The sequence below is a fragment of the Terrapene carolina genome, unplaced genomic scaffold, assembly GCF_002925995.2.
Source record: "Terrapene carolina triunguis isolate 2854851 unplaced genomic scaffold, T_m_triunguis-2.0 Scaffold179, whole genome shotgun sequence".
NCBI lineage: Eukaryota > Metazoa > Chordata > Testudines > Emydidae > Terrapene > Terrapene triunguis.
The window spans coordinates 8,837,503-8,850,002 of record NW_020664530.1 but is presented as its reverse complement, the minus strand read 5'-3'; the positions used below and the strand labels follow the sequence as shown (position 1 = coordinate 8,850,002).

Sequence of the window (12,500 nt, the reverse complement as noted above, 5' to 3'; positions counted from 1 at the left end):
AAAAAAATCTCTAGGTTGTCTAGAGAATAATACAAGTTTTACAATAGCCTAAAATGACTTCAATTTGCTAATTCCAATCTGTCATAACTGCTCCCAGCATCAACACATCTGGGATAAAAGTCATGTGCCAGGCACTTTAGCAGTAAGACACAATGGAGTGTGCAATAGCAGTAATTAATGCACACCTTGGCCTAGTCTACAATGAGAATTTTTAGCAGTTCTCACACCATTGGTCTAGCACAGATACAGTTACATTGGTGCTAATAAATGTGAGAGTGCCACTGTAGATTGGAAATAGGTGTTTTTATCAAGATGTCTGTTCTGTACAATATAGGGCCAGCTCCCCCATTTAGGCACCAAAATAACTAGCCAGATTTTCAAAATAGATTAGCATGTTGGATGCTGAGGATTTAGGAGAATCTGGCCCTTATTTAGCTTTCTAAATGGGAGCTGAACACTTTTTAAAAGCAGGCTCCTTAATGATAAATAACAACAATAATGGTGGTAAACATTCCTGTGTGTGGCCAACACAAGCACTTCCACAACTGATGGCACTGGTACAGTTGTGTTTGTGCTAGATCAAATTGGGGAGGAAGTGGTAAAAATGCTTTATACAGATACAGCTCTGCGGCCTGACTCTCCATTCTGTTCCACCAGTTTTAAGACGGTGTGATTTCTTTGATTTCAATGGAAGCACAGTGGATAAAACTGGAGTAGTGGAAAGGAGAACCGGTCCCCTAAACCATACGGTAAGGCACAAGCAAAGCCAAGTGCTTCAGCACATCGGCCATGTACATTAATCAGCGCTAAGCCACAATCTGAAATATTGTGATTATAAAACAGACATTTAAAAAAAGAGAAAAACATTCCAAATTAGTTTAAAATTCTGAATACAGGTGAAAAACCAGCCTATTGACAGATCTTACACTTTATTGTGAAAATGTAAACAAACAATACAAATTTGGCCCTGATTCAGCTAAGCACTTAAGCAGTTGCTTAATTTTAAGCACATGCCTAAATCCAGTTGGAACTAGGCACATGCTTGAATACCTTGCTGAATGGGGGCCTAAGCACTGAACCCTGCACCACTAAATCCACTGGGAATTTCACAACTAACTTCAAAGGGTGCAGGATCAGACCAGTACTATTCCTTGACTTTAACATAGATTTTCATCCCCTGCAGCATTTTGGACCCCCTTCCTGCTTTGTGCTTTTTAATTGCCCTCCCAGTCCTTGCCCTTGCTGCAGTTTGGCCCATTCTAGGCTAGTCAGCCTCTGAGGTGCTGTTTGGCAGATCAAAAAGAGAAATAAGGACCAACAGGCAGCTCCCAGTTAAAATGACACTACCAGCAACATGGGCTGCGATGGGGCAGGTTGGGTGGCTGTGACAGGAGAATGTGTGTAAGGTGTAGTACAAACACTTGGTAAGGAAGGGGAGAAAATTAGATGGAAAAGGGGAGAAAGCAAAGAAGAGGGTTAGGGTGGTGATGGGAATAGGGGAAGAGATAAGCAGAGGTGTAAGAGTCCAGATTGTCATTACTCATAACAAATATATCACATTTACAATAAAAACATACTCAATTTGAGATGAATTAATCTATACATACTATTAAATGGGTTTAGAAAATCCTTAATTGTCATATGAAGCCAGTCATTCAATAGGATGTAATGATTCATGTATGAAGCCAATTTAGATACATGGATCGATGTCTGCATTTATGATGACAAGGTTACTTATAGAAACACTAGTGTTAATTAACCAGGCAGTCATGTGAAAGGATTTCAAGCCCTATAATAATACCAGATAAAAGTCTGCAAAATGTAAGAAGTCCATGTTAACCCACAGCATAAGTTATGTATACTATACATAGTGCATACACTTTTTCCACTTCCATCAGCCTCAGTGCTGTTCTGTGGTTAGTGGTCTCAATATATATTATTGAATTATTATGTAGCAGAATTGCAGTTGTATAAATAGTTTGTCAAATACTATTAGCTATAGTAACAGATATTACAGCACAACATTATAAGGATTTAAAGTTTTCATGAGAGATTGAATAGGAGATTGGCTTTGGAATAACTTTCCTATCTTCCCTGCATTGAATGGGATTAAATTGCTTTGAAGCATAAACTACAATCAGTTAAAGGGGCAGATTCTGATCTGTTATACAAATGCACTTGACATCAAAAGCTGGCTCAGGGTCCGATACTGCACCATTGCAGCCAATGGGAGATTTGCCATTGACTTCAGTGGGAGTACGATTGGTGCCTTATACAGGAGGTCCCAGAAAAACCAACACAAAAAAGCCAAGTTTACGTATTTTTTTATCACAATTATATGCAGCACTCTTATATTTTGAGCTATGGTTCATTTTGCAACATGAGTCAAAAAATAAGGCCATAGAATGAAATGTTTATTATATACACACATATATATTTATATGAAAATGATGTATTTGTATAGTGCATTTCTCAGATACAATAACTGTAGTATTTATTACTACATTAAAAAACAATCTGGGTAACACCAATGGGCCAAATTTACTTTTTTCCCCTTCAAATGAATTGTGCCTGCTCACCGCACTTATGAATTTGACAACGGCTCTTTCTCCCTTGATGCCTGTCCTAAATCAAACAGTACCTGTTGAATGCCAGACTTGTTACACTGTTAGAAACTAATATTTCCATTCATTTTTATTTTACAGTAAATGGTGTTTAATTTATTGCTTCTAATGACCAAAAGGTACTTTTTAAAAGATAGCATAGATGTTGATAGCACATTTCATATACCATAACATGGATTTAGCAACACTGAGGTTGGCGTGATTATTAGGTTACAGTTTCTCTTTGTTTTGCTGTTGGTATTTTGCTTTTGCTTTGCAGAATGCACATGCAACTAGTGGATTAAACTCCGTCAAAAGTGATATGTCAAAAATATTTAGGAAAAACTTACTGTTTTCTTTTGTTTTACTGAAGTCAGGCATGTGTGGCATGCAGTAGATTGCAAGGAAAAACAAAAGGATGTCCATTTCCAAAGGATTTATAATCTTCATGCGCATGTAAAACCTCTGTTACAAAAATCATTAACATTTGTTAAAAGTGTGCCTTTTCTTTTTTTTTTATACAAGTGTACATGCAATAACCTGTCATAGCTAAAACTATTTACAAAATTTCATACAATACCTCTTAAGTGAATAATACATGAAAGGCCAATGTTTAACACTGTACAAGATTACAAATAAATAAGGCATTATAATACAGTTTTATCACAAATTAAAAAATGTTGGTTGTCACTGCAATACAAAACTGTAACTTGAAGAAAGAACATTATGGCTAAATAGTCCTCCTGACTGGACAGAACATGTACAGAATTTGGACTTGCTGATGGTAGAGTAAATGCTTAACTTGTGCTACAAGCAGATAATCAAATGAATTAAAATTATTCATATTGACCGCTTACTAATATATTCAATTCCTCAGTTTTGAAATGGCACAGGACAAACACACACAGATGTTTCCCAAATACTTTCTTTGCCTTATACTTACAATACAGGCAAAAATGGGAAAGACATTTAAGTCTGTAATCTACTCTGTTACACTGTTGTAAATAAGGAGCAACTTAAATGGCGTTACTGGAGATTTACCTTAGTATAACCAAAAGCACAATCTGGCACGCACTGGGCCAAGTACTAAACTCCTTCGACACCCCTCATTGATTTGAACTTTTGGGTGCATAAAGAATGCAGGTTCAGGCCTGATAGCTGAAAGTTCAGGCTCTCCCAAAATCTCACCTAAAGGGAGCAGAGCTCACTATTACAAGAGTGTGCTTGTTTTTCAGGTGATGGTAATGGAATGTCAATACTCACAGGTGAGAACATCTACAGAGAAACAATGCACTTTACCTGTTGGGTAAAATTGCTTTTTAATCGATCCGTGTGTTAAATGTTTGGAAATATCTAGCCAGTAATTCAGCTGAATGCCAGTTTGTAATCATGGTAGAATAAAAAATAATCATTTAAACATAATTGTAACATAGGAACATTTTGAAATTAGTTCCCAAGAGAGAAGGAAGTTTGAAGACCTCTGATGTTTATCTGCTTATGTAAAGAATGAAAGACTTTAAAATTATTACTATTATCTTAAGAGAAAACATGCAAACTGATGTGAAATATTGTGCTTGCATTGACAGACATTAACGACATCTTGCCAAAACTGGCACCGGTTTATTGTAGGGCTCCTCCCAGTTAAGTGTTCAAGCCAACAGCTACACAAGAATAAATGTAAACTTAGGACACTATTCTGCCCATGATGTGTCCATGTAACTTCCCTTAATTAAAATGGGAAGTACATATGTGTATCAAAGGGCAGCACTGACCCCTTAATGGGGCTACAGCAAGATCATCCAGTGCAAAACCTCAGAGCATGAATTGAAAAAATAATAAATCTAATATAGGTGAAATGTACCCTGATCCAAAGCCCACTGAAATCAATGGGAAGCTTTATATTTACTTCCATGGCCTTTGGATCAGGCCAGTTATTATCTTCAGATGGTTGCCACAAAGAAAAGTAAGGACATTCCTTAAATTTGTCAAGAATCACATGCTTTTGTGGGCTGAGCACAGTTATTACTGCTATTATCTTTCCTGCATAAAGCTTGCTAGAGGCATACATGGGAATGTAAAAGGGTGGAGAGACTACAGAAATATGTCATTTAAAAGAGGATACAAAAATGTACAGAGAGAAATTAAACTGGGAAAGTCAGACAAATAGGAAATGAGAGCAGAAAGGCAAAAATACACTTTTAATACAACATTAGTAGAGTGGGTACCTAGTAGTGCCTGCTGTAATGGCTGCAAAACAGTTTCTATTGTAACTCTGTTTTAATTTTTAAACCCTCTGTTTTTTCCATTGGGAAGATGCAGCCATCACAATGTAAACCGATGTACTGCTGCCTTGTTAAACCAGCGTTGCAGAATTGCCCCCAACTACAGCAACAGCAAAGGGAGGAATTCACTCTTCCTCACTCTATCACCTCAGTGACATTAGATGCGAAGGCCATTTCCCCTTCATATTTCCTGCTTTTAAACATCCTAGACAATTATTTAGATTGTAAGTTTTTGGGGCCAGGGACCGGCTTATTGTTCTGTTTCTACAGCACCGGGCGCAATGGAGTCCTGGTCTGTGACTGGGGCTCCTGGTGCTACAGTAATTTTACTACTAAAAGTAATAATAAATGAAAAAAAATGGTTTTAATTTGACATAACTGGAATTGTAGTAGGAATGAATGACCCTAAACTGTATGGTTTAACTCACAACGTCAGTAAGTGCATAAGTTAACGGATGGTATTGCACCTATACAGAATTTTCCATTTTGGTTAAATGTCTAGCTTAACATAGGTTGGTTTACTTCACAAAAATACATATTATAAACCATACAGGATATGCAATGTGACCAAGTTCTCATAGCTTTGGAACCTCATCCTTTCCTGACAACTTTTTATTTGAACAATACAATCTCAATGTTGCATTAATACAGTTTGTTTCAATTTAAATTATGCAATTTTTTTGTTCTGGCTAATGTGTGTGATCTGTTTACTTAGAGGGCCCTCATCACCATAGTATTTGAATTAATGATTTTATTCCCAGCAACACCCTTGTGAGGCAGGGAACTATTATTATCCACAATCTGAAGACAGAAATACACAGAGATGAAGTGACTAGGCCAAGGTCACACAAGAAATCTGTGGCAGAGCCTGGAATTGAATCAGATCCATCTAGTTCAGTGCTTTAACCGCAAATCTAGCCTTTCACTCTCTGCACTGACACACTGAAAATCGCTACAGAAATGAATAAAATAATGTCTACAAATCCACGATACACAATATAGCATTGTTTTGGCTACATGGAGAGCTGAAAACAAACGTCATCATGTTTACTCCCACACTCTGCAACTGTTGGGACAACATTTGTCCATAAAGAGACCCCATTAAAAACCCTTTAAAATAAGAACAAAAGAGCTCCTATAGTGGGCAGGCCCAGTATCCTGTCTCCAAGAGTGGTCCATGGCAGAGGTTTAGGGGGAGTGTACAGAATGGGAAATTGTGGAGTGATCCACCCATCTTCCACTGCCAGCTTCTGGCAGTCAGAGATTTAGGGTTGGCGTCCCTGACCATCCCGGCTAATAGCCATCGACACACCTATCCTCCCTGAAGTTACCCAGTTATTTTTTTAACCCAGTTATGCTTTTTGATATCACAACATCCCATGACAATGCGTTCCACAGATTAGTTGTGCAATGTGTGAAAAACTACTTCCCTTTCTTTGCATTAAACCTGCTGCCTACCAATTTTATCAGGTGACCCCTGGTTTTTGTTTTTTTCCACACCATTCATGATTTTATAGACTTCTATCATATCCCCACTTAGTCATTTCTCTTCTAAGATGAACAGCCCCAATCTTTTTCGTTTTTCTCATATGGAAGCCGTTAATCTTTGTTGCCCTTCTCTGAAATCTTTTCCAGTTCCACTATATCCTTTTGGAGATGGGGTGACTAGAACTGGACACAGTATTCAAGGTGTGGGCATACTATGGTTTTATATAGTGGCATTATGATATTTTCTGTGTTATTTTTTTATCCCCTTCCTAATAGTTGCTAGGATATAATTAGCCTTTTTGATTGCTGCTGCACACTGAGCAGCAGTTTTCAGAGAACTATCCAAAGTAATTCTGAGATCTTTCTTGGATGGGAACAGTTAATTTAGAACCCATCATTATATATGTACAGCTGGGATTATTTTTTCAGGGTGCATTATGTTGCATTTAGCATCACTAAATTTAATCTGCCATTTTGTTGCCCAGTCACCCAGCTTTGGAGATCCCTTTGCAATTCCTCAGTCTGCTTTGGACTTAACTATCTTGAATAATTTTGTGTCATCTGCAAACCGTGAAACTTCATTATTCACCCCCTTTTCCAGATCATTAATAAATATGTTGAACAGCACAGGTCCCGGTACAGATGGCTGGGGGTCCCACTGTTCACTTCGCTCCATTGTGAAAACTCACTATTTATTCCTACTCTTTGTTTCCTATCTTGCAACCAGTTACTGATCCACGAGAGGACCTTCCCTCTTATCCCATGGTTACTTAGTTTCCTTAAGAGCATATGGTGAGGGACCTTGTCAAAGGCTTCCTGACAATCCAAGTACACAATATTGACTGGATCACTCTTATCCACATACTTGTTGACTCTCTCAATAAATTCTAATAGATTGGTGAGGCATGATTTCCCTTTACAAAAGCCATGTTGACTCTTCCCCAAACAAATTGTGTTTTTCTATGTGTTTTTGTTCTTTACTACAGTTTCTACCAATTTGCCTGGTACTGAAGTTAGGCTCACTGGCCTGTAATTGCCAGAATCTACTCTGAAGTCCTCTTTCAAAATTGGCATTAGATTAGCTACCTTCCAGTCATCTGGTATAGAGTGATTTCAGTGATAGGTTACATACAAGTTAGTAGCTCTGCAATTTCATATTTGAGTTCCTTCAGAACTCTTGGGGTGAATGCAAAGATCATTGCAAGCACACTGGCATATGGATGGGCAGTTTACAAAAGAAGTGGCCTATAGAACTTGACTGGGTGTATGCCTTAAGGCTTAATATAGGTGTTTGGATACCACAGTAATGGGTGTGGTATAAGATGATAGACAGACTTATCCATGACAAAAGCCTACTCCAAAAAAAAGCCCCTAGTATCAGAATCACAGTCAGAATTTAAAACCTGATCTTGTTCCTACTGAAGTAAATAACGAACTTCTAGTGGCTCCTGGACTGAGATGGGAACTGTGCAACTAACGTGTGCATTAGATATTAGGAAACTTGTACAGCAAATACAACAGTTTTGTTCTGTTGTACATTCTGCACATTTAAAAATATTTTTTAAACAAAACTAGCTTCTAGCCTCTCCCAGTGGCAATGTGTATTTCACTTGTGTGTGCTGCCTGTACCTTGGAGTGTTGCATGGCAGCAACCCCTGGACTACCTGTGGCCTAGACCTCTCTGCAATATGACCCACTGTCCTCATCTTTAATACATAAGTGCATGCCGCATCATCTTGACTCAAGATGAAACACTGTATGCTGGGACAGGTAATCTTTGTGGATTGCATCTGTTTATTAGAGATCATAAGAGCGGCTGAAGTATGTTCCCTTTTATGCAAATTAAGAGCAGCCCTCAAACTCAGGGGAAGTTTACCAACGTGATCGTCATTTGGAGAAAGTTTGATGTGCTTGCCTTTCAGAGTCCTATCTTCAAAAATAGGTATATACTTTCTGCAATTGTGTAACTAAGGGCTGGTCTACACTGGGGGGGGGGAATCAATCCAAGATACGCAACTTCAGCTATGCGAATAGCGTAGCTGAAGTCGAAGTATCTTGGATCGAATTACCTGGGGTCCACACGGCGTGGGATCGATGGCCGCGGCTCCCCCGTCAACGGCGCTACTGCCGCTCGCTCTGGTGGAGTTCCAGAGTCGACGGTGAGCGTGTTCGGGGATTGATATATCGCGTCTTAACGAGACGCGATATATCGATCCCGGATAAATCGATTGCTACCCGCCGATACGGCGGGTAGTGAAGACGTACCCTAAGAACAAGAAGCCTGGTGTTGAATTAGGATATATAATAAAACGGAGGCATCAAATTTTTAAAAAAAATGTTGGCAAATGTACAAATATAACAATACTAACAGCACATTTGTAACTGATACTGGTCAGCCCTTTGAACGGTTCAAACAGGCCTAAATCCTCACTGAGCAAGAAAATCTGTGCTTTCAGTGAAAGTCTGCTACTGCATAAAGAGAATGTCCCACTGTTCTCTACCTTCAATACAATTGGCAATGTGCATAAAACAGGAAAGATTGTTTCTATATTGCATAAGCATATTGCTGTGCTTGCAGGATGGCACCTCTGTCTCATACAAGGCCAAAATGTCCTACAGAAAGACAGTATTTTAGCAACCTTCTTTGTCAATGGAAAGAACATTTATTAGTATCTGGTCAAATTCCTAAGCCCTGTCTCTTGTCTAGCTCATAGCATTGTGCTGTAATTGTAACTGGAACGCATTCAAAGCTACTGAACATGCAAATAAAACTTAAAAGATACCTCAATTTAGCAGTTGGCTTTAATTCAGCCTTCATTTACCAGTCGCTGACGAATTCTTGTTTCCTTATTTCAAGCAGTGGAGCAAGATTTCCATAACGCTTGCTATAGCCCCAGATAATTTTCAATCATCTCACCCTCCTTTCCTAATAGCAGTTTTACTAACCTCAGACCCAACAATACTGGATATGGTGGTAAGAGAAATCTCTCCCTTATGCCATTGCAGGTGGATGTGTAAATAAATACATATTTTATATATATATAAATCTCTGTTATCTATCTCTATATAGGAGTGTTTGTATATGTGCATATATAGATTTAATATATACATATACACACACAAATACAGTGTCACTTGTACACTTTTTTCAATTATAGCATTTATCCTTTAAAAATGCCAAGAAAATATTCCCTATTTCCAAAAAATTGGGTTTAGACTTTTCCTAACAGAATTGCTAGCCCTTATTTGTTCCATTCCAAGAGTTCGTTTATGCAGTTCCCAAGTTCTCTTTGGTTGGGTTGTAGTGATCCTTGGTTGATGCCATGGCCTATGATCCTTGACCTCCTGGTGAAAATTCAGGCAACCTCTGCTCTCTGAGTTCACTGCGAATGCCGTAACCAAATTTTCTCTGCTCTATGCTTCTTTCACAGCTGGCACAGAAGGAAGGTAATGTAATGTTTGATTTGTGTGGGTTGTTGATGCTTGAAGTGCTCCAAGCCCAGCTTTTACAGTAAAGCTGGCGACTGAGGACACTGACGGACAACTGGTGCCCAGTTTGGTTTGAATGTTTGTTCTCCCGTAGGAGTACATTTTCCGCTCTAAGTTTAAAGACCGTGGTTGTGAATTATTTCCATTGGCCTTTCCTTCAAGAAAATAGGTCAACATTTCGCCTTTTCCCTTTACACTGACTTTACCTCGGCACTCAAACTCGTAAGTGCACCTCTTTAATATCCGCTGAACTTCTTCTGTCACCTGTGGGTAAGAACAGCCAGTATTATATTTTACCATTCCTATCAATTAGCTAGGGTTAATCCTAGAGTAAGAAAACAGAATTATACTTCTCTATGGCACTTCCTTTAACTGTGATGAAAGATGCTCCATGGAATGAATGAGTAACTATTGGTTTTGGTTTCCCCTGGTACGTGCTTTGGTGGTAATAATTATAATAATGAATAATGAGATGGGCCCTAAGGAGCAAATTTCAGATCTCCAAAGTTCTGGGGCGTTCAGAGCTGGGGTTTTGGTTCTCTCATTAGAAACACAGGGTCTAATTCTCCGGTGGTGCAAGCTAGCACAGCTTCATTGAAGCTAGTTTACAGCAACAGAGATTTTGGCCAAATGTGAAGTTCAGATACAGGCAGTCCCCAAAGTTCAGTCTGTGCTGGGAGCTGCAGCTTTGTTTCAGGACAATCTCGAAGTTTAATAAAATTTTACAAGCGTGCGGTGCCTTTCATCCAGAAAGATTCCACAAGCTATACAAGATGTGACTAAATACAATCTGATATAGGTCCTTATCCTGTAGTCCTTATTCAGGCAAAATTCCCAGAGTGAAATGGAAGTTTGGGGGTGATTGGCCTGCGTAAAGACTGCAGATTCAGGCCTATAATCCAACGGAGTGCAGTACAGCACAGCAGGAATTTGAAGGGGAAACCTCTCTTTGTGGTTTGTTGATCCTTTGATTTCACCACTTCAAAGCAGTGGAGCAGATAACAGAAGAATAACTACACAGCAGGCACCTGAATCACCTTGGGGATGTTGCCACCTTCATAAGAAACATGAAGAGATTGAGACTGAGCTTTCTAAGCAGCCTTGAAAATGTAATCATAGGATTGTTAATAAACAGGAACTTCAAACTGATAAAGAGTGATTGGAATGTACTCACCTGAATTTTACCCTGCACTCCAGTACTATCCATTCTGCTGGCAACGTTTACAGTGTTGCCCCAGATATCGTATTGTGGTCTTCTGGCCCCAATAACTCCTGCCACTACAGGCCCAACATTAATACCTAAAATCAGAACAACGGCTTTTATTTTGTTGTTGCTGCTTCAAGTGCTGTGACATAGATCTAAGAGAAACAGTCACTCTTTCCAACTGTTTCACCATAAATGACTTCAGTGTTTTTACCTGTCTTAGTACACAATAGCATCATCTTATATTAGAGCTTTTCAACACCCAGGATCCCGAAGAGTGTTAGAAATTGAACAATACAGGCACACAGAGCTCACCTAAAATGTAACATTATTTTAACTCAAATTAAAAAAAACTGTTCTAATCTCATGAAGGAAATTCTCAATTTCAATCTTCCTGGGGGGAGGAGGAGGAGAGGAAGAATCACCTCTGGCATAAAATGTATCAGCTGTTTAGTACCACATGTCATGGCAAGAGGTTATTGACCCTTGATTACTTCTTATGGGCTCTACTGTGCTTTTTAAGAGACAGCCTCCTAAGCGGGAGTGCACCGACCAGGCACCGCCATTGGCCTGGGAAACATCAGGAGTTGGGGCAGGGGGAAGCAGGTCACATGAGAAATTCTGATACCAGCACTAGACTAGGGATGTATTCTGCATGCAGAGGCACACATGCTCCCCTGGGAGTGCTATCAGGGGAGAAGCGCTCAGAACTGGCACATACATTTCCTTTTTGGAGGCACAGTATTAGCTCCCAGGCCCTATGCTGATTTCACCAGCTAGTGTGGAAGTGGGGAGCGGCATGACCCTACCGCCTTTTGCGGTTTCTTGCACAGCTGCTGGTTCTAATGGTCTCAGGCCCTGTGCAAGGATGAGAATTGTGGCTTCCCCATGACAAGTTGCACAAGTTAAGTGGGGAGAGGGATCCTGGTGCTCTGTCTGTCCCTTGCACACTTGTGCATGGCCAGCCACACTGTGGTCTTCTAAGGACACTTTGGAGGAAGGCATTGTACTAGTGATGGAGGAAAGCTTCCAGTTGCTGGGCGGTGGGGGAGTTCAGGACTGTAGCATGACTCGCCTCTCCTCACTATTGATGTCATAGTCTATGACCACTTTCACCACTTGGCTGCTAGTGTATCCACTCCACTTTAAGTGAACAACTGATCCACTCCAGTTTGAGCGCACAACTCAACCAATGAGCGAGGAAACAAAAGGGGTGAGGGTGGGGGAAGCATGTCAAATTAGAGGATTTCACTGAGATGAGAACAGCTGTGGAGTTACCGTTGGGGAAGGGCTGGAAGGAGGGATGGCACTGAAGCAATGAAGGCTGCAGAAGGGAACTGGCTTCCAGGGGTGAGGATCACAGTGCAATTCTTCATGTGGAGGAGAGAAATGTGTGTGTGGCATGCGAAGGCTAAAGAAGGAAGCGGGGGGGGG

At 39.9% G+C, this 12,500-nt stretch overlaps 1 protein-coding gene across 1 annotated transcript in view; it reads right to left on the bottom strand.

Moving 5' to 3' along the window:
* Nucleotides 1–9,787: 9,787 nt before the first annotated feature.
* LOC112107988 (adenylate cyclase type 1) overlaps nucleotides 9,788–12,500 on the bottom strand; it is a 215,664-nt gene continuing 212,951 nt past the window's right edge. The window contains exons 20-21 of the mRNA XM_024201932.2: nucleotides 11,037–11,161; nucleotides 9,788–10,126 (exon numbers count right to left, since the gene is read on the bottom strand). Coding sequence (XP_024057700.2) covers nucleotides 9,788–10,126; nucleotides 11,037–11,161 — 464 coding nt within the window. The remainder of the gene's footprint in view (nucleotides 10,127–11,036; nucleotides 11,162–12,500) is intronic.